The sequence below is a fragment of the Delphinus delphis genome, chromosome 10, assembly GCF_949987515.2.
Source record: "Delphinus delphis chromosome 10, mDelDel1.2, whole genome shotgun sequence".
Taxonomy (NCBI): domain Eukaryota; kingdom Metazoa; phylum Chordata; class Mammalia; order Artiodactyla; family Delphinidae; genus Delphinus; species Delphinus delphis.
In genome coordinates this window covers 36,112,735-36,136,145 of record NC_082692.2, presented here as the reverse complement: position 1 = coordinate 36,136,145, position 23,411 = coordinate 36,112,735, and the positions used below count along the sequence as shown (strand labels likewise).

The following is a 23,411-nucleotide window of genomic DNA, read 5'->3' as shown; positions in this document are numbered from 1 at the left end:
GTGGCTAAGGAGGGCTTCACGGGCATGCGGGCTGTTAGTTGAGTAGGCCCTTGTGCTGAAGGGCCCTACCCTTGGATAAATGATCTCCTGTTGCCATCTTAAAATTATTAATAATTTCTAAACAAGTGGTTCTGAATTTTCAGTTTTCACTGGGCCTCACGAATTCTGTAACCTGCCCGGGCTATGGATGGTACCACCCAATGGCAGCAGGATTCTCTTTGCCACTCTCAATTGTTTTTGTTTGTTTGTATTGTTTTTTCATTTGTTTTCATCTCTCCTGGCCTCCCTTCTCTATTTTGGCTCCTCTGGTGACTCTGGTTATGTGTCTGCCTATTCTCTAGGTAGAAGGAAGTGATGCAAAACAACCTTGCACACATCACTGAGCAGATGACCAAGAGAGGAAGGGAAGGCCAATTTCTAAAAAATGTGACTAAGTTGGGGAGATGAGTATCTACAGAGGTGATATTATCACCCTTAAGTATTTGCCACCTGGTTTTCTGGGCTGGCATTCTCTACTTGGAGGAAGTCTCTCTCACTGGCTAACATGCTGCCCAGGAAGTGGGAGTGCCCAATGCTTGCAAACCCTTCCATTTGTCATTCCTGGGGCGTGTCTTGGACTTTGGGTCTTTGTGGTTAGCTTCTTCCTTTAAGGCTCTCATAGACCAGGCCAGACACTGCTTAGGCTGCAAGGAATGGGAAATCTAGGTTTAAGGGAAGAGTCAAGCCAGGAAAGGTGTTTCCTTAAGAGTTGCTGGTGAATTGCAAAGCCACAGTGGAGGGAAGATAGTAAGTACATCTAGGATGGAAACCAATGTCAAAATCTGGGAGAGATTAGAGTGCTCATTTGATTACATGGACAGAGCAAGAACATGTAGTAAATTGGCATCGCGATTAGTGGATGGGTGAGTAAGAAGTTGGAGCAAGAGGTGGTATGTTTTGTTGTGGTTGTTTAGGTAACTGGGTGTATGGAAAAGTTTTTCTTTTATGTGAGGCCTGTTGCGCAATCCAGAGTGAAAACAGTTCATTAAAGGCTCCGCAAAAGGGTAGACAGCAGCAGAGGTGGTGGTTATTTTGTTTGCCTTCAGATCCATTCCCGACTGTGCTCCACCCTGCTCTGTGGCCTGGAAGGCTGACCTCTCTGGAATCTACCACATGGGCTCCCTTATCCTCTGGTTTCCACGTGGCTCGGCTTCTGGGAGCCACCAGCAGGAGATTGGAGGGCAGAAGAGAAAGAAGCCTGATCCCTCCCCACTTGGCCACATTTCTGCCAGTGTCCTCCCGAACAGTCCCTTTCCCCCAGCTCCAGCTCTCAGCCTGCTTCCCGCTACCCCATCCCCCCCAACGCCCTCCCTTCCAGGCCTCGAGGTGGTACTGGTTTTCCTCTGTTGCTAGTCCTGTGTTGCTGCTAGTGCCACAGCTTCCCTTACCCTGTTCTGGCCTCTAGAAGTAGCCTCTTTAGGTTTCTTCAGAGCCTCTTTGTTACGACTCCTTTGCTTGCCAGGACCCTAACCAATACAGAGGTTTCTGCCGCATTGGCATTCAAGCTTTTGCTACTTCGTGTGTTCCTGCTACTTTCATTCAGCGCTGCTCATGATAGTCACAGACATTACTTTCCTGGCTTACATGATAGTGTTTTCCAAAGTCAAGACAGCAGCAGCACAGTTCTGTGGAAAGAGAGCAGATCTGGAGTTCCAGGTTCTGCACTTGTGGGTATGTGTCTTTGGGTCCTTCACTCAAATTCTTTTTATTTTTATTTATTTTTAATTTATTATTATTATTATTATTTTGGCTGGGCTGCACAGCACATGGGATCTTAGCTCCCTGACCAGGGATCAAACCTGTGCCCCCTCCCTGCAATGGAAGTGCAGAGTCTTAACCACTGGACCACCAGGGAAGTCCTCAAATTCTTTTTATTTATTTATTTATTTATGGCTGTGTTGGGTCTTCGTTGCTGCGTGGGCTTTCTCTAGTTGCAGCGAGTGGGGGTTACTCTTCGTTGTGGTGCGCGGGCTTCTCATTGCAGTGGCTTCTCTTCTTGCAGATCACAGGCTCTCGGCACGCGGGCTCCTGTAGTTGTGGCACGTGGGCTCAGTGGTTGTGGCTCACAGGCTCTAGAGCACAGGCTCAGTAGCTGTGGCGTACGGGCTTAGTTGCTCCACGGCATGTGGGGGTCTTCCTGGACCAGGGCTCGAAACCGTGTCCCCTGCTTTGAGAAGCAGATTCTTAACCATTGCACCACCAGGGAAGTCCCCTCAAATTCTTTTTAGCTTTAATTTTCTTTTCTGCAAGAGGGGCATAATAATGCCACCTTACCTAGTGCAACGTTGTGGTGAAACTCAGATGAAGCATTTGTAAAGTATTACGTATTATAAGTGAATTTTTAACCGCAGTCATGATTTCGGCCCACGACGGTTTTCACTCTGCTGGCCTCAAGAGTACAACATGTCTAAAAGACAAGAATTCATTACGTTTGATATTGAATTTTTTTTTTAATCACAGTCATGCGGTCTACTTTTGAGAGTTTGGATGCATTCAAAGCTGATGGGTCATAGAAGTCACATACAGCATGAAAGTGTGGAACTGGGCAAGAATAGCTATGCTGACAGCTTCTGTATCTTTTAGATGGTAATTATGCAAGAGAGCCAAGTTTACGTGTGGGATGGAAGAGTGGAAAATGAAGGGCTAGAATTTTGCTCATCTCCGTGGCTCCATTTCATCTCCCAGGGTGGTGGTTCCCATACGTGGTCCCAGGACCAGCAGCAGCATCACCTGGAACTTTTAAAAAATGCAAATCCTCGGGTCCAGCGTTCTTTATTTTTAAGACGTCCCCTCGTTGCTTCTCTGATGCACACAAAAGTTTGAGAACCATTGTCCAAGGGTGAGAGGCTTTGCCAGACCTGAGATACTTCCTACAGGAATAGGTCAGTAAGTGAAGAGAAACCCACTGCCCAGGAAAGACACTTATGTATGAAATCAGTGGGACTAGGTGAAGGGGGGTCAGTAAACTTTTGTGTTTCCCTAATGATGTGTGAGAGTTTTTGTTTATGTGACCTAGATGTCTACTTACTAAGATAATTATACTGACTCATAAGTAATTAAATTCATGCTCATAAATATGGAAGACATTATATTAATTTGTTTTTATATTATTTGGCTACAATATAGGTCAAATTATAATTGCTGAAAATATAATTACTCAAATAATTGGTCAAACAAAACAGTTAGTTAATAAGTTTTACTGTCCCACAAATCAACTTTTAAGAATAGTTTCTCTTGGGAATTCCCTGGTTAGGACTCCGTGCTTTCACTGCCAAGGGCGCAGGTTCAATCCCTGGTCAGGGAACTAAGATCCTGCAGGCCACCCAGTGCAGCCAAAAAAAAAGAGTAGTTTCTCTTAACTATAATTCTTTACGTTTACCTCCAGTTGGACTCACCTATTTACCCCTATAAGATGCTGTGAGGCAGGGTTAGGTAAGTGGAGGCCCACTTATATATGTAGATAAGTAATGGAGGTTTGGAAATAGAATTCACCCTATATTCCACGATAATTTTGGAGTTAAATTAGTTCGGATTCTAATGCTGCCCCTGATGTACCTGCTTCTGTGTACCTTGAATAAACTCTTTTAGCTTCATTTTCTTTATTTACAAAACTATGAGGACTAAGGTATGTAAAATGCCTAGCACAGGGCTTGGTTCATTTTATTGTAGTTTCTTAGTCATTTTATTGATTATCATTTTCTCTTTTGTTTAACAGCTGGAAGCATTTACTCTTTTTTTTATGAAAGATGGTTGTAAGACATTGAAGTTTTTGTACCAAGAAGGAGATGTACCTGGTCTTGGTAAGGATGTTTTGCAAGGGTAATGTGCCAGCTATTCATGAATCAATGTTAAAGTGCAGCATATCTTTTCTCTTATACATAGACAATCCTATATTTATAAAGAAAATTTACCAGGAGCTTACAAGATTGCTATAATGATTGAAGAAGAAAGCATCCTTATAGAAGTCATTGACCTATCCTGGGAATACACATTTTCACTAGAATTTAATTGCCTTTTCCTTGAAACAGGTAGAGCTATTTTGTACACGTGTTGTCAGATGACTAGAAATAGTCATGAAACCACCCGAAAGCACAGCAGTCACTCCCTGTGGTCCTGGGTCAGCATCTTGTGTTTGCTGCAGCTGGCAGGGGAATATCTGGCTTTCTCTACTTTTCACGTTATTCCAAAAAGAATTGATGCTTTACCAGGTCATTGAACTTTTGTCTTAATAACTAGGTACACAGATCATCCTTTGGTTTTAGACTACTTATCTTATAAATCTTGTGGATTTTACCGTGTCCCCTCTGTTGGTTCTTTCTTGCTTTCCTCCTCTGCTGCCTTTTTTTTTTTTTTTTTTTTTTTTTTGCGGTACGCGGGCCTCTCACTGCTGTGGCCTCTCCCGTTGCGGAGCACAGGCTCCGGATGTGCAGGCTCAGCGGCCATGGCTCACAGGCCCAGCCGCGCCGCAGCATGTGGGATCTTCGCGGACCGGGGCACGAACCTGCCTCCCCTGCATCGGCAGGCGGACTCTCAACCACTGCGCCACCAGGGAAGCCCCCTCCTGTGCTGCCTTTAAGCTTAGGCTCCTATCTCATGCCTGCCCCAGTTTTCCAGATTGAAAACCAGTATCTCTGTTACCAGATTTCCTCTCTGAAATCCATACTACTTATTCCTGCCAAGTAAATCTTTCATTGTCCTGTTGTTGGATTGAGTCCAAACTCTTCATTTATTCTCCTAAGGCCTGTCATAACCTGGACACACAGTACTTGTTTAGTCTGATCTCCTATTCTGCCAAACATGAACTTGCTGCTCTCTCTAAGCCAGTCTTCATGGTTGTCTGTCCACACCAGTCATTTCTGTGCCCTTTTCTCCACCCTCCTAAGTGTCTCCACCCAGCCAAATCCTACCCCTCCTCCGGATTGCCTCAGGCATTCTCTTTACTTCAGAGCTTTCTCAGAGTGTTCCAAACCACATCCATCACTATCCTCCAAACGCCTGTCTCTTTTAAAGTTTACATTGTAAAATACACCACTTGATCATGTTCTTCTGTTTTCATCTAATTGTTTAATATATATGTCTTTCTTCACCAACAAAATATGTAGACTCATGATTAGTGACCATGTCTGCTCTATTGATCTCCTGTCTCACAATTCTTATGCAGGGACATTATTGTAAGGTCCACATTTTCATAATTCATTAAAAATTAAAACAATAGGGGCTTCCCTGGTGGCGCAGCGGTTGAGAGTCCACCTGCTGATTCAGGGGACACGGGTTTGTGCCCCAGTCTGGGAAGATCCCACATGCCGCGGAGCGGCTGGGCCCGTGGGCCATGGCCGCTGAGCCTGCGCGTCCGGAGCCTGTGCTCTGCAATGGGAGAGGCCACAACAGCGAGAGGCCCGTGTACCGCAAAAAAAATAAAAATAAAAATAAAATAAATAAATAAAACAATAGCTGAAAATATAGAAAGGTGAGAAAATATCTACAATTAGAAGAAAAATTAAAACTACCACCCACATTCCCACTCACTTGGAATAATCAAGTTAACGCCTTGATGAGTATCCTTCTGTAACTTCTTTGGTATATATGTGTGTGTGTGTGTGTGTGTGTGTGTGTTTATTTCCCTTTCTCTATGTATTTTGTTATGTATATGTACAGTATGTATGAGATATGTACATATATATACACAGTATATATACCACTATGTATATAGTTTGATCTTCTGCTAGTTTTATCTTCTGATCACTAATTTAGATGTTTGTAATGACCCAAATTATAAGTATGGCTGCAAGTCTAAGACATATTCACGGTTCATTGACTCCTTGACATCCAGAGTTGCATATATAATATGTAGAGTTGGATCCTATTTTGCAGTATATATATATATATACTGCTATACATATATATATTTAGGGGGACACATTCAGTCCATAGCGTTTATTGTTATCCTATATTGCCTCAAACCTTCTTTGGAAGAGTATAGTATAAATAATAATAATGAAACTCTCAAGTTTTCAGCCGAAAAAAAAAAAAAGTATCATTTTCAAACTTATTGGGCCAAAACAAGAATGTAGAGCTAGTGAGAATATTCCTTTTGTGCCAAGATTACAACACCAGACAGACAGAGCTCTCCAGGATGCTTCTGGATGACAAGGTAAGTTTGAGACGGGCTCTCTGTGCCTCCACCTTTCCACAGCCTACGGCATTCTTGCTGCCTTTAACCAGGAAAGTAATCACCTCTTTTATGGCTCACAAGTAGCATCTCACTTATGCCAAATGTGCTGGAGGCTGGGAATGCTTTGTGATTTGCTGACCTTGTACCCACTCTGGTGCTTTGGGTCATTCTTTGTCAAAATTTATGAAAGTACAAGACAGGTGAGAAGGGGGACGTGCATTCTTCAGCTGGAAGAGTGACCAAGTAACTACAAACTGCTGCCCCTCCCGGGATCGTGCTGGTCACTGCAAACTTCAGCAGCCCAATGACTTGTTCCTCCAGACAGCGACTGTGCCTATGCCTTGTTCACCCAGACCACCAGCCCTGTGGGTCCTGAGGAGGCAAAGCTTGATGGGGAGCAGGCGGGTACTGGATGAGAGTGTAAGGGGCCAAGGTAGGACTGCGAAAGAAGCCACTTTCCCCATACTCAGTGCCCTGCTAGATTCTAAGAACCCTCTACCCTAACAATTATCTTTCTAAATAGCCTTGGTCCAAACTTTGGAGCTCAGGGTGGATTTCAAGTCAGTGTCAACAGTGTGAAACTTTCCTTTTCTTCTACACAGGTTATCCTGTGTATCCTGGCATATGGGTGAGAGTATCCCAGACCAGATGTTGTTTTCTTAAACTGCAGAGCTTATCACACCCTCCATTGACAGTGTGCAGACCCCTGGGCCTGCAGGGAGGAGGAGATCACAGATAGACACTGTTTGACACACTGGTTTAAAGCTCGATCCTGGAGAGGGTCAGAAGTGAGGTGGTGAAGACAAGCTCCACTCTTTACTCGCTGGGTCACACTGGGAAAGTTATTTCACCTCTCCGAGCCTTGGTTTTCTCATCTGTAAAATGGGAACAGTAATGGAACTCACCTCATGGGATTGGGAGGACCGTGGTTATGCTGGGCTCAGGGCAAGTGCCACGTAAACTTTGCCTCACTCCCTAAAAATGTCTTGTCCTCCAAGATTATAGTCCAGTCTCAGAAAGAAAAAGGAACTCAGTAGCCATGAGAGTTAGTTCAGCCTTCTCTTAATTATTTTCAAAAACATTGCATTTCCTGTTTGGGGACCATGTCACCCAAGATATGCTTCCTTTTTTTTTTTTTCAATTTAATTGAACTAAGAAAAAACAATTTATAGATGCTTTATAAAAATGTAATCCAACTCTATATATTATTCTATGGTAGCTTTTAAAAATTGATAATATTGTCTTCTCCATGCCACTGATACATTTCCACAATTAAATTTTAAACAGTTGCATTGTACTTCATTAGGCTGAGACAACTATTAGGTTCAAAACTTATTATTAGAATTTAGGTTGTTCACAACTTTTTTCTCCTTTAAACAATGCCTCAATGAATATCATTGAAGCTAATTCTACGTGGATTAGGAAGACTTTTTAGGAAGAATTCTCAGGAGAACTGCCAGAAGAAAGGGTAAACATACTTTTAATTATTATTTTTGCTATTTCCAAAAATAATATACTTATCAGCTTGGTGAGTATTCCTCTACATGTCTTTCTTATATGCATGTGCTAACACGTAGACACTTAGTATCATTTTAAAAATATGATCATGTAACACGTTTTATTCTTGACTTACTTTTTGGACTTGACAGTATAACCTAGACATTTTTTATGTTATTAAATATAGATTTATCTAATTTAAAAGATGCTGTATAATATTCTTTAGTGTAGCTGCATTTGAATTTTTAGAAGCCAGGAATATGTTCAGCTGTGAGTAATGGAAAACCTAATAGTAGCTTAAACAAATAGGGAGTCTATTTTTCTCTCATAACTGGGCAGGCAGTGGCTAGCAGTGGTTCAAGTGCTCAGTAACGCCATCAGAAACCCAGATTCTTATTTTATTTCTGTTCTGCCATTCTTTTTTTTTTTTAATTTAATTAATTTATTTATTCGGCTGCATTGGGTCTTTGTTGCTGTGTGCGGGCTTTTCTCTAGTTGCCGCGAGTGGGAGCTACTTTTCGTTGTGGTGCACGGGCTTCTCATTGCGGTGGCCTCTCTTGCTTTAGAGCACTGGCTCTAGAGCGCGGGCTTAGTTGCTCCACAGCATGTGGGATCTTCCCGGACCAGGGATTGAACCGGTGTCCCCTGCATTGGCAGGTGGATTTTTAACCACTGCGCCACAAGGCAAGTCCCCTATTCTGCCATTCTTAACACATTGCTTTGTGTTCATATTTGTTCCACATGGTTGCAAGATGAAGTCTAGACATTATGTACAGGTTTTCATCATGTAGGAAAGGGGCCTACTAGTCACACCTCTCCCCTTTATCAGGAAAGCCCAAGATTCTTAATGTCATATGACTACCCTAGGGGCTAGGGAGGCTGAGAAAGCAGTTGTCTCCCTGAGAATGTACAGATTGCTAAATGGGACAAATTCAGGTTGACTTATCAAGGAAAAAAGGGAGAATATTAAGGGTAAAGGTAATTCTGCCAACCTCCATGAACGAGCATTTGAGCTCTACATTGCTGCATACCATGTCTCAGGGTTCTTTGGCTGCAAGCAAGGTGCAGACTCTGGCTTAGGTAAGCAAAAAAATTAAAACATTTGGGTAGTTCACAAAATTTAGAACTAGCTGAACAATCAGGCCTTGGGAAAAATAGGAATAGAGCATTTCCATGGATTTCAGGGCAGTTTCTTTGGATTCATCAGTAGATTGACCTTGCTCAGATACCCTTTTATCTTTGTGTCTCTGCATTCAAGATTTACAGTCTTGCAGAGAGTCTAATTAGTATAGTTTTCACATGTGTACCCCTGCAGGGCTCTGAGACTGGTGTCCTCCAGAATCCCAGGATGGGAGAAATTCCCCAAACCCAAAGGAAGGAGGGCTGGGCAGACAAAAGATGTTTATGGTTTTGTGATAGGGATGTAAAATTTTCTTAGATCATACTTCAAATTGGTTATGGTTGTGAACAGGAAGACTGTTGATTTTTTGCTTATTAATATTGCAACCAAGGAATTCCCTGATGGTACCAGTGGTAAAGAGCCCACCTTCCAATGCAGGGAATGCAGGTTCGATCCCTGGTTGGGGAACTAAGATCCCACAACTAAGCCCGCATGCCACAACTACTGAGCTCACACGCCTCAACATGAGAGCCTGCGTGCTGCAAACTACAGAGCCCACGTGCTCTGGAGTCCGCATGCCACAACTAGAGAGAGGAAACCTGCAGTCCACTACTAGAGAGAAGCCCACATGCCACAAAGAAAAGATCCCACATGCCTCAATGAAGATCCTGTGTGCCGCAACTAGGACCCGACGCAGCCAAAAAAAATAAAGAAAAAAATATTGCAACTAGCTATCTAACAGAATTCTCATATTTTAAATAGTTTTTAAACATCAAAGAAAGATTTCTAATGATACATTTTCATTGAAATTAGTTCAAGGAAGGATTTAATATAAGTCGGGTGCTATGAGAGTATTTAGTGGGGGACAGGATCTTCTTGGGGGAGTCAGTGAAAGTTTACCTGAGAGGTGGCATTTTGGCTGAGATACGAAAGATTAGCAAGGATTAAGGAGGCAAAGGGTTGAGAATGGGATAAGAGAAGGGTTTCCATGAAAGTCCTGCCTGAGGCCAGGCCAAAAGGAGCAAAGTGCAGAACTCAGTGAAAGGCACCCAAGGAGGCTGCAATTTAAGATTTGCAATTACATTTTTTTGTAGATAAAAAATTTTATTCCATAATTATATTGAAAACTTCTTAAACTAAAGCAAGGAACAAGGGTGTAAGATCCACAGTAATTTATCACATTTGATCAGTCATGTGATCGTATGCTAAGTTCTTGACTTTTGTTTTCAGAATGTGGTCGAACTATTCATGGAGCAACCAAAGGGGCAAAAATGATGAGATTGTATATAGACAGCGCAGCCCCAGAGAAACTAAAAGGAGTGTGTGTAGTTTTTGTTCGCTGTCGCAATGATGTCCCTATAAATACTAAAAATATTCATGAAGTATGTTTACACTTTTTTCAAATATATGGTTAAGCATTTTTGCCAGCTTTATTGAGATATAATTGACATATAGCATTATGTAAGTTTAAGGTATACAAAGAATTGATTTAACACATTGTGAAATGATTACCACCATAGCATTAGCTAACACCTCCATTGCCTCACATAATTACCTTTTTTCTCCTTTTTTGGTAATGACACTTAAGATCTACTCCCTTAGCAACTTTTAAGTATACAATACAGTATCGTTAACTACAGTCACCATGCTGTACGTTAGATCCCCAGAACTTATTCATCTTATAACTGGAAGTTAGTACCCTTTGACCAATGTTTTTTCCATCCAAATTTCTGGGCAGAGGGCTAGTTTAATTGCTTTTTACCTCAACTGACAGAGTTTTTCTCGTCCCCTTTTCATGGACAGGGCAACTGTCCACCTAGAACTTTCTTTATGTAGGAGGCTCAGTTTCATTTCCCTCACATTGTATGGACTCCAGGCCATACCTCCTTCCCTATGCAGAAATTAAAGCACCAGGGAAAGTGTTTACTTGATGAGCAAGTATGTGAATGGTTAAATGCGGGCAGAATATAAGTTTGTTGATTTTAGAACCTTAATATTCACCACTTAAGTTTTCCTAATAGTTTATAAGATATATTGTCTATACTTATTGTAATGTAAAATAGGTTATGATTTTCAGTTCTTTAATGGGATCAGCATGTAAAATAACATTTGAACACTACCCTTTTAGGAAGTGCTATTTACTTTTCTGGACGTATCAGAAGGACTCCTAGTTGGGATTAGGAATATGCTGGCAAATATATTTCTACCAGCTATTCTTGCGACAAATAATTGGGGTGCTTTAAACCAGTCCCAGCAAGGAGAATCTGAAAAACACAGTTTCACTGAAACCATCAGCAGATACCTTTCATCTTTAGATGGTAAGTATAGTATTTAATGTTTAATCAGTTACTACAAATGAGCAAATTAACTATAAGTTATTAAAAATAAGCATTAGAGAAAACATTTCCATCTTAAAAGATGTAAATCAAAGCAATTATGAGACCTAGAGATAAGATATCAAATCATTAGAACTTCTCTTTCCACGGATCTCTGAAGGCATAAGATACATTTTCTTTTATATCTCCCATTGTAGAAGGAAGATTCTCTTCCTATATTATTTGAGAAAATTTTTACCATATTTAAAAATATATACGTTACGATGAACTCTTTTTAAAATATAAATTATATTATTTCTTATTGTTAAAATATGCAATTTTAGTAATAAATCATAGTCACAATCTAATGATCAACTAGAATTATATTTCTATGAAGTGTTAGATCTCTAACATTTTAGTAATTACAGCTTGAAACCACACATTGGCATTTAATGCATTGACATTAAACACCTCTTGTCAATATTATTTTTTCCCTTTTAGGTGCTAGAATAAGTATTGAGGGAACAGTTAAGTTAAAGAAGATAGACAATGTTGATTTTTCCAAACTGCATACCTTTGAAGAAGTGACACTCGCAGCTAGCAATTCAGAAACTGTTCGTCAGCTAGAGGACGTGCTGATGATATGGTACAGACAGATTGAACAGGTGAGCCGACCTGAGTGATTTCACCAGATATGAGTCATAGTTCATATCTGTGTCCTAGTCACTGCATTTTGTCCCTAAAAGTAAAGGGAAGAGGAGCCTTCCAGATTCTACTATGAAATTCAGCCTATTTTTGATTCTAGTGCAAAATCATTGTTCTCTTTGGACTACTTAATATCAACTTTAAGATATTTCCCACTTTAAGGAGGAAACCATAACATTATGGCTTGAGAATGGAATAATGAAGAAACAGAAATAGCCAGCATTTATCTCCAATATCTTATGTATTGTTTATGCTCTTCATTAGAGAGAGAGGAAAAGTACACAGTGAAGAGACTATAGCCACAATGCTAGACACTTAATAAATACCTCTTGGTTGATCAATGGAATTGTCTGTGTTGACAGAGAGGTTCAAACTAGGCTCATTCCTATCAGTACTGCAGTGGCAAGTCTGCAGCTCTCTGGCCAAATACATTTTCTTTCTGGCAGTAAGAAAAGCAGTGATAGGAATGGGGTATATGTCAACATTCTGAGAGGTGCCAACTTACACTACAAACGTTGACCACAACCAAATATTAGGTAATTGCTCTAAACAGAAAGAGGACTCTAGAAGCCAACTGACAGATCTCTAGTTCATGAGCACAGGACAGTGAAACTGGAGAAGAAAATCTTCAGTTGAATGAGGACTAGGGGAGGAAAATCTTGAGCAAGCAAGAGTTAGAGAAAAACATTTCTGATTTTACCTCTCTTAGAACTGTTAGAAGGAGGGAGGTGTAGTTGGAGTGGAAAAATTGGAGGACTTTGGAAACTCCATCAAGGCCTGGCGTGCCGGCCACAAAATTTGCTCCCAGGTGTCCCTAGGTACTCGAAGTAATTGTCCACCAAGGACTCCTGCAGCTGCCTACTATGCCAGTTGGCATAGGAAGAGGGAGTTGTAAGCCATTGTGGAATTCAAGCTGTGTCCTACACAGTGGCTGAGGAGATCTCCTCCAATTATCATGATCAATCAAAATAGATCTTCTTTTATAAAAATGAGCAAGCAAAAGAAATAGCTTAACATAAGGAGATTAGGCAACTTGAAATAAGAAAAGTTGGAGGGAATTCCCTGGTGGTCCAGTGATTAGGACTCTGCGCTTTCACATTGGTTGGGGAACTAAGAACTAAGATCCCACAATCCTGTAAGCCGCACAGCCAAAAAAAAAAAAAAAAAAAGGAAAATCATGTTGGGCAATTGTAGCAAATGGTCTCCAGTTAAGCAGAATCAGTGCAAGAAATGGGAGACTTCTTTAAAAAATATTACATCTAAAATAAACCTTGACCTCTTGTCATACACAAAAATTAATTCAAGATGGATCATAGACATAAATATGAAAGCTAAAACTAAAAAAAGAGGTACATGCAACAACATGGATGAATCTCAAAAACATGTTGAGTGAACGAATCCAGCCTGAAAAAAGTAATGTGAAAAATAGAACAAAAAATATACTTGAATCAGAACATAATGCAGAACTATATTAATATCTTATTAAGATACAAACCCCAGAAGCCATGAAAGGAAAAACCTGACATATATGACTATATAAACAAATTAATGTAAGATCCATATGGCAGAAATCACTGTAAGCAACATTAGAAGATAATTGACCTTCTGGGAGAAAATATTATCAGCATATGTAACAGAGTTAGTATACATAATATGTAAAGAACGGCTATAAATCATTAAGAAATGGGCATTTCAGAGAAAACTTGGCCAAGGATATGAACAATGTCATTCAAAGAAAGTACGTGGACATATTTGACCTGGGAAAAGAAGGGGACCTAGGAGTGACGTGATGTCTTCAAATATTTGATGGTATTTCATGTGGACTTAAACTTGTACTGTAATGGCCCTAACAGGCAGAATTAAGAGTGGAGTGTGATGGTTATAAGGAGGGAGATTTTATTAGGATCACTTTCTCACAGACTTCCCCCCCCCACCCGAAAATGGAATGTTTTGTATCCCTGAAAGTATCCGATTTGAGGTTGGATTATCATCTATGAATAATGTTGTAGCAGGAATTAAACATCAAAAGTGTTGCTTGATTTAGTTAATTTTAAGGTCCATTTTCATTCTTTAATTCAGTGATTCAAATTATATAGACTTTCAGCCACTAAGAAAAGTTTAAATTATGTCTAGTATCCTTTATTTAAGGAGGTGGAGAAACTTATAATAAGATTAGGAAAGAGTTCCATAAACCATGGTTAAAATTATAAGCATTTCATGGATTAAAGAGAGAAGCTTCATAGGTTTGAAAAATCAACTGTGTATTTTGACTCATTTGTATTCTTAATTCCATCACGATTGTAGTTATGGAAAGTTATAAGCATAAAAAATGTACAGAAAATAAGAAACACCCCTGTAAGTACCACTGAGATTAAACAGATACTAACCATTTGCTATTTTTGCTTCAGATCTCTTATTTTCACTAAATCCTCCAACCCTTTCCTCTCCCTCCCTGTATATTACCACCATTCTGATGTTATTGTCTCCTCCATTCCCCTGAAAGTTTTATACTTTTATTGCATTTGCATATTTATAAGCTTTATATTATATATAAATAAATTATATATATGAAAATACAGAATATATATTTGTGTTTAAAATCTTTACATAAATGGTATCCTTTTACAGTTTTTTTTTTTATTTAACATTCTCTTTCATCCATGTTGGTACAAGTAAATTTATTTCATTCACTTAACTATTGTCTGGTATTCCTCTATGAGAGAATCCGTTTATTCTGTAGATTTCCAGACATTTAGGAGGCATTCAAATTATGTCTAGTATCCTCTGTTTAAGGAGGTAGAGAACTCACCTGTTCCCTCAGAAAGCAGTTGTTTCTACTTTTTTCCTGTTACAAACAATAATAATACATCTTCAATGAATATCTTTATTCTGGTCTCGTTTGCACATGTTCAAGAGTTTCCCAGGGAATGGCTGAGAGAAGTAGTATAGATTTTTTATTGGGTACTACAAGGCCCTCCAAATAGTGGTTATATTAACTTATATTTTTTTACAGAAGTAAATGGGAGCTCCCATGTCTTCATATCTTTCGTTACACTTGGGACTGTTGGATTTTTAATGGATGCCAGTATGTTGGATGTGAAATGGTATCTTGATTTATTTTGCATTACCCTGAACACTGTTGAGGCTGTGGACGTTTAATGACTATTTAGATTTCCTCCTTGTTGAATTGCCTGTTCATATCCTTTACCTAGTTTTCTTTCAGATTGCTTGATGATATCTTAACTGAATTGTTGGAGTTTGAATAATATTTTCCGCCTGTTAATCTTTTGTTGGTCCCCATTGTGTCCTGCATTTTCGTTTGGTATTGGTGTCTTTAGTCATGTGGAAGTTTTACATTTTAATGTAAATATCTTTAAAAATGGTAATCCAGCCTCAATTTAGCTACCTCCAGTGACTAGAACCTTTGTGCTTTTTGTATTTTGGAAACACTTTCCTACTCCAGTGTTGTGAAGATATTCTCCTAAATTATTTATTTATTTTAAATACTGAAATATACAGAAATGAACAACAAATGAATAAAAATAAAATAAACAAATTATTGTAAAATTAACACCTGTGTAACTTTTGCACAAGACATAGAGCATTACCAGCACCTTGCAATCTCCATGCATTTTTCTTCCCAATTTTAACTCCCTTTTCTTCTCCCTAGTGGTAACCATTTTCTTGGCAATTATGTTGTTCAGTTCCATGCTTTTCTTTATAGTTTTACCCCCATCTCCTGTATTTTCTTTAAATGTTTTACCATTTAGGTTTTTAATCTTTCTGGAATTATTTTTGTGTGTGTATAATGTGAGGTAGGAATCTAATTTTGTCTTTTTCCATATGGTTAGCCAATTGTCTCAGAAGTGTATTTAGTAGTCCATTCTTTACCAGCAAATTTGTAATATCTATCAAGTCTCTAGACCCCTTTATCTATCCCACCTGTCTACTTATTTGTTTTTTGTACTCATACCATACTGCTTTAATTTATGTTGCTTTTTACTAAATCAACGTTTGGTATGGCAAGTCCCTTTCATTATTTTTCTTCAAAATTGCATTGATTATTTCTGGTTGATTGTTCTTCCAAATTAATTTTAAGACTAGTTTGCTGGGGCTTCCCTGGTGGCGCAGTGGTTAAGAGTCTGCCTGCCGATGCAGGGGACGCAGGTTCGTGACCCGGTCCGGGAAGATCCCACATGCCGCGGAGCGGCTGGGCCCATGAGCCATGGCCGCTGAGCCTGCGCGTCCGGAGCCTGTGCTCCACAACAGGAGGGGCCACAACAGTGAGAGGCCCGCGTACCGCAAAAAAAAAAAAAAAAAAAAAAGACTAGTTCGCTAAGTATCATGAAAAGAAAACCTTGTTGAGATTTTGACTGGAAATTTCATTGAATGAAATAAATTTCATTTCATTAATTTAGAGAAAATTTCCATCTTTATATGTTGAATTTTTCCATCCATGAACATGGTATATTTCTCCACTGATTTAGGCCTTCTTTTGTGTGCTGAAAGTAAGTTTTCTAATTTTCTCCAAAAAGGTCTTGTACATTTTTTGTTAATCTCTAGATATCTTACATTGTTATTATTTGTTATAGCAAATACTGTCATTTTAGAAATTACATTTTCAGATTGCTAGATGGCTTGTAAAGAAATGCTACTGATATTTATATATACAGCCCCAAACCTTACTGAATTATTCACTTTTATTAATTGTAAAAGTTTGTCTTTAGATATTCTTGAATTTTTAAAATGTGGCCAACCATTCCCTCCATGATAATGCCATTGTTTTTTTATTTCCAATTCTTATACCTTTTGTTTACTTTCCTTATCCTGTGCTATGATCTCCATGACCTGGTTGAATGGAAGTGGGTGGTGATAGTGGCAAAATTGTCTTGTCTTTGGTTTTAAAGTGGTATTTTCTAAAATTTCATCTTTAAGTATGATGTTTTAAATCACAGCAAGATCCTTTTTGACCCATCTCCTAGAGAAATGGAAATAAAAACAAAAATAAACAAATGGGACCTAATGAAACTTAGAAGCTTTTGCACAGCAAAGGAAACCATAAACAAGATGAAAAGACAATCCTCAGAATGGGAGAAAATATTTGCAAATGAAGCAACCGACAAAGGATTAATCTCCAAAATTTACAAGCAGCTCAATATCAAAAAAACAAACAACTCAATCCAAAAATGGGCAGAAGACCTAAATAGACATTTCTCCCAAGAAGATATACAGATTGCCAACAAACACATGAAAGGATGCTCAACATCACTAATCATTAGAGAAATGCAAATCAAAATTACAATGAGGTATCACCTCACACTAGTCAGAATGGCCATCATCAAAAAATCTAGAAACAATAAATGCTGGAGAGGGTGTGGAGAAAAGGGAACCCTCTTGCACTGTTGGTGGGAATGTAAATTGATACAGCCACTCTGGAGAAAAGTATGGAGGTTCCTTACAAAACTAAAAATAGAACTGTCATATGACCCAGCCATCCCACTACTGGGCATATACCCTGAGAAAACCATAATTCAAAAAGAGTCATGTACCACAATGTTCATTGTAGCTCTGTTTACAATAGCCAGGACATGGTAGCAACCTAAGTGTCCATCGACAGATGAATGGATAAAGAAGATGTGGTACATATATACAATGGAATATTACTCAGCCATAAAAAGAAACGAAATTGAGTTATTTGTAGTGAGGTAGATGGACCTAGAGTCTGTCATACAGAGTGAAGTAAGTCAGAAAGAGAAAAACAAATACCGTATGCTAACACATATATGTGGAATCCAAAAAAAAAAAGGTTCTGAAGAACCTACAAGCAGGACAGGAATAAAGATGCAGACATAGAGAATGGACTTGAGGACACGGGGAGGGGGAAGGGTAAGCTGGGACGAAGTGAGAGAGTGGCATGGACTTATATATACACTACCAAATGTAAAATAGCTGGTGGGAAGCAGCCACATAGCACAGGGAGATCAGCTTGGTGCATTGTGATCACCTAGAGGGGTGGGATAGGGAGGGTGGGAGGGAGACACAAGCAGGAGGAGCTATGGGAACATATGTATATGTATAGCTGATTCACTTTGTTATACAGCAGAAACCAGCACACCATTGTAAAGCAATTATACTCCCATAAAGATCTTTAAAAATTATAATATACATGTAAAACAAAGTATGATATTTGCTGTAGACTTTTGGCAGGTACTAATTATCATGGTAAAGAAATTCTCTTCTAGTCTTAGTTTGCTAAGAGTTCTTAATATTATTCAGTGTTGAATGTTATTTGTACTTTTAACTTTCTTTGAAAAGGTGCATATAATGAGGTTCTAAAAGCAGAAAGTAACGTTTCTATACTCTGTGAACTTTTCTGATTGCAGGTACTTATTGAAAGTGTGCAGATGAGAAGAGAAGCTGATGACTCAGGTCCTCTCACTGAACTGGAACACTGGAAACGCATGTCAGCCAAATTCAGTTATATCATTGAACAGATTAAAGGGCCAAGTTGTAAGGCTGTTATAAATGTGCTTAATGTTGCACGCTCCAAACTCTTAAAGGTAAAAGGCCTTGTATTTTAAAGTTTACTTCAGAGCAACCAACTGGAAAATTACCCTTCTTGAACTGCTTCTTCGCATCATATACTTTGCACCATGTATTTAGAAGTGTTAAAACTTTGAGTAAGGCTTTCTCTTGTACCATCGTTACTTCCAGAAGAGGAAAAGGAAGTATAGAAATGAAAATTTATTTCTCAATATTTCACACACCAATTTTGACAGTACTACTATGGGGTGATTGCTATTTATTTTTAAATTGTTTTTGAAATTGTAAATCAATAGAGGCTTATTGAATTAGAGGACTATATAGAAAGTCAAAAGCAAAAATGTCCTCTATCTTACATCTCATCCCCGCTATTCCATCTCCTTTCCTAGAGGTCATATTTATTAACAGTTTAGCTTGATTCTCTCCAGGTCCTTTTCTGTTTCTTGCTTTAAAAAAAAAAAAAAAAAAAATATATATATATATATATATATATATATATATATATTTGTTTTGTGTTTCTAAATTTTTAAAATTACATGGCATCATCATACTCTATTTTTCTTTAACTCCCTGGTCCCCCCAACAGCATATCTTGGAGAGTTATACCTATCAGATCAGGCTATTTCGTTTTCCATAATGTTAATGCATCAGGTTTTATTTAATCATTTTCTTGTTTTTAGACAAATTGTTTCCTTTCTTTTTTTTCAACAGTCTTGAGATATAATTCACATATTACTCATTTCTGCCATTTAAGGAGCAAAATTCAGTGGTTTTTAGTACATTCACAGAGTTGTGCAACCATCACCACAATCAGTTTTAGAACATTTTATCACCTCAGAAAGAAACCCTGTACTCTTTAGCTATCACCTCCCATCTCCATCTGTCTCCTTCCCCTCATTCTAGCCCTAAGTAACCACCAATCCACTTTTTATCTCTGTAGATTTGCTTGTTTTGGACATTTCATATAAATGGAATCATATAATATGTGGTCTTTTGTTACTGGTTTCTTTCACTTGGCATAATGTTTTCAAGGTTTATCCGTGTTGTAGTATGTATCAGTAATTATTCCTTTTCACAGCTGAATAATGTTCCATTTTATAGATAACACCACATTTTGTTTATCAGTTTATGGATATTTGCATTATCTCTATTTTTTGGCTATTATGAATAATGCTGCTGTGAACATTCTTGTACACGTTCTTTTTTTATTTTTTTTGCGGTACGCGGGCCTCTCACTGCCGTGGCCTCTCCCGCCGCGGAGCACAGGCTCCGGACGCGCAGGCCCAGCGGCCATGGCTCACGGACCCAGCCGCTCCACGGCATGTGGGATCTTCCCGGACCGGGGCACGTGTCCCCTGCATCGGCAGGCGGACTCTCAACCACTGCGCCACCAGGGAAGCCCCTGGTACACGTTCTTGTGTGGACATATGTTGTCATTTTTCTTGTATATACCTGGGAGTGGAATTTCTGGCTCAATGTGTTTAACTTTTTGAGGAAAATTGTTCCTTTTCTATGTGTTCACAAACATTACTACAGTTAAAGCCTCTACACGCCTACAAGCAAGCATTTCCCTAGGGTGTATACTCCACAACTTTGTTAATACTTATTATCAGTTAAAAATTTTTGTTTGCCTGTCCAACATGTGGAAGATGGCTTGTTGTATTTTGCCTTTTCCTTATTAATAATGAAGTTGAGCATCTTTTAAAGTTTATTTGCTATTTGCATTTATTCTCCTGAGAATTGTTTGTTTCTATCTTTCCCTCACTCAGAAAGTTTCAGATATTGTTTTGTTCTGATTCTAGTAGTCCTTTATTACTATGGCTATTAATCAATTGTTATATATGGTGGATGAAGCAAACGGCCATGGTCCCTGAGCATCTCTGCACATTATTTCTGGATATGAAAAATACACTTTGCTGATGGGAATATTTTCTTTCCTGAAGACCCAGAATAATGTAATGTCACTTTTCTAACCTAGAAAAGTCACTCCAGGTAGAAGCAGGTCTGGTTTAAGCCAACAGACAGAATGTTAATTACAAACAGAATGAGCCTTCAGTTTTAGTAAGTCACTTAAGGTTTTTATAATAACTTTAATTCTTAAATAATATAAGAAAAAGATATATCAATCACATTTAAGTATCTACTCTTTTAGTATATGAATGATTAGGGAAGACAGCTTGAATTTCATGATTAAACCTTAGCACAGTGATATATTTGGGTGTTTCATAGGACTCTTATACTTTCTTTTCTTAGAATTGGCGTGATTTGGATGCAAGAATCACAGATACAGCAAATGAATCAAAAGATAATGTCAGATATTTGTACACTCTAGAAAAAGTGTGTCAGCCTCTCTATAACTGTGATCTAGTAAGTATTCTTTTTAAAGTGTAGTTTAAAAAATTAGCGCATACACTTTGTTATAAAGCAGAAACTAACACACCATTGTAAAGCAATTATACTCCAATAAAGATGTTAAATAAAATAAAATAAAAATTAGCGCATAAAATCGATTTAATATGTGTGTATTGGGAAAAACATATTGCAGAAAAGTTATTTAAAAGATATCTTTTCCTATTATATATCTGTAATGAATTATAAACTATATTTATTATTTTAACCTACATTTAAATATATAGCATTATCATAACTATGACCTGATTTGTGAATTGAGAAAGACAAATATATTAGTTATTCATTGCTTCATAACAAATTACCCCAGAACCGAGTGGCTTAAAACAATAAGCATTTATTATATCACAGTTTTTGTAGGTCAGGAATTCAGGGACAGCATAGCTGAGTACCTCTGCTTCAGGGTCTCTCATGAGGCTGCAGTCAAGCTGCTGTCTTGGGATGTGGTCTCTTCTGAAGGGGAGGCTGACTGGGGAGGGTCCACTTCTATTGCACACCACATGGGCCTTTGCACAGGACAACTCGCTTCCCCTAGAGTGAGTGACCCAGGAGTGAGCAAGAGAAAGTGCCCAACTAGCATTACGCTGATACCAAAGCCAGATAAGAACACCTCAAGAAAATAAAATTACAGGTCAATACTCCTGATGAATAGAGATGCAGAAATTGTCAACAAAACAGTGGCAAACCAAATTCCACGGCACATTAAAAGGATCACACACTAAGATCAAGGGGGATTTATTCCTGGAATGCAAAGATGGTTCAACATATGCAAATGGATAAATGTGATACACCACATTAATAGAATGAAAGATAAAAATCATATGATTATTTCAATAGATACAGAAAAAGCATTTGACAAAATACAACACCCTTTCATGATAAAAGCTCTCAATAGAGTATAGAAGGAATGTACCTCAACATAATAAAAGAATACATATCCCTTAAAAATTGTATAAATAAAATAAACATGCAAAAATAATGTATATGAATATTATAACATCTCTGTACTTTTAAAAATATATTTAAAGCTTTTCACTATAAGAAGTAAACTTGGAAGAAAGATATAATGCTTTTTGCTGTTACCAAGACCTGTAAATTTTAAGGTATACTAATTTCAACTTCTTGATTCAAAAGACTTATTTAAATTCATATAATTTTCAAATCTTTTAGTTTTGGTTTTAGTTCTTTTCATCCTAGTATTTTTTTTTCATCCTAGTAATTTAAAAAACTTTGTTCAATTCCTCTAGCGATGCATGTACTTTATTATTATTGTTATCATTGAGCTTTTTACATTCTCTGATGTAAGAATGTTTCTAACATTATCTTTTGAAATTAGAGAAGTACTGTTAGTATTAAGTCTTATAATTTCTTCCCCCTCATATAGCAACTATTTCTGTAGATTCAAAAATTCTTTTTTTCTCATTTTCTTTATTCTCCTTAAGATAAACCAGAAGCTGCTGTTTAGTTTGTAACTGTCAGTTGAGCAGGAAAAGTGTAGAGGACTCATGCTTCCATTTCTTGTTGATAAAATTTTATGAGTTTTGTGTTTCATTTTATCATCTTGGTATTGTGCTATTGGCATATCGACTAATATATTTTATGCATAAAATGTGCGAACACTATGTATAGATAAGAACTGTGCACTCAAGGAGCTACTATTATAAATAATGATGTTTAAAATTCAGATGAAGGGTATTTCCCCGGTTGGCCCATTTGATACTGTCTCCAGGCCTTTTTCATTCTTTGTAGAGTTGCCTTATTGAGGGTGGAAGGGACTCCTAGGCATATTTTAATTAGAATCTTTTTGGTCTACAGATAACACGTATAATATGAATTCTGACATACAGGGTTAACTACAAAGTGACGATACTAATTTCCATAAACCACATAAAATTGATTTCATTATGTCATGGTTACACCTTACAACTAGGACATACAGTACACTCAAAAGTAGTTGTTCTTCCTGGCTTATTTATTCCACCACTATTAAAAAATCTTTTTATATATTTTAAATTGTCCTAGCAATTAAAAGTCCAGCTCCTTGAGGGTGGGAAGGCCACTGACCTTCTGTTGTTCTTCCATAGTGATTTATGATTTACATCAAGGTTAAAAGCAGGATCTCAAAATCTCGGGCACATAGCTGTGGTTATGCTACAGCTCTAGGACCTTGGACAAGGTACTCTACATCTCTATTTTCTCATTTGCAAAATGGGAATAATCATAACACTTTATTTTATAGATTCTAAGACTTTTCTTTCACATTTTAACATCTCTGTATTCAGAGCACAACTTACAGTCAGTCAGGTTTTATGAATCATTGTCAAGGTGACTTGACACCATCTGAGATTATTAGTTCTTTCCTTGCGGGGGAAGGAAAGAACTAATGTTTGTTTTGTTTTTGGTACCATGGGTGTGAATTCAGACTACAGTGATCGAGCCCCAGCTTGTGGAACAAGTTCTCAGGATAGTTTATTTTCCACCCCTGCCCCAAGGAGCAGGATTGGGACAGGTAGGCTTTATTCCTGTCTTTTTCTCCATGGCTTGTTAATTTCATGCATCGTTTGGTGGCTTAGATTTTTGTAGGAGTTAGACCCCCCCATCTTGAGCCTTT

At 38.2% G+C, this 23,411-nt stretch overlaps 1 protein-coding gene across 1 annotated transcript in view; it reads left to right on the top strand.

Annotated features, from left to right (window-relative positions):
* Positions 1 to 23,411, top strand: part of DNAH8 (dynein axonemal heavy chain 8) — a 328,229-nt gene that overhangs the window by 7,243 nt on the left and 297,575 nt on the right. The window contains exons 4-9 of the mRNA XM_060021883.1: positions 3,755 to 3,839; positions 10,059 to 10,210; positions 10,957 to 11,146; positions 11,645 to 11,808; positions 18,232 to 18,408; positions 20,645 to 20,758. Coding sequence (XP_059877866.1) covers positions 3,755 to 3,839; positions 10,059 to 10,210; positions 10,957 to 11,146; positions 11,645 to 11,808; positions 18,232 to 18,408; positions 20,645 to 20,758 — 882 coding nt within the window. The remainder of the gene's footprint in view (positions 1 to 3,754; positions 3,840 to 10,058; positions 10,211 to 10,956; positions 11,147 to 11,644; positions 11,809 to 18,231; positions 18,409 to 20,644; positions 20,759 to 23,411) is intronic.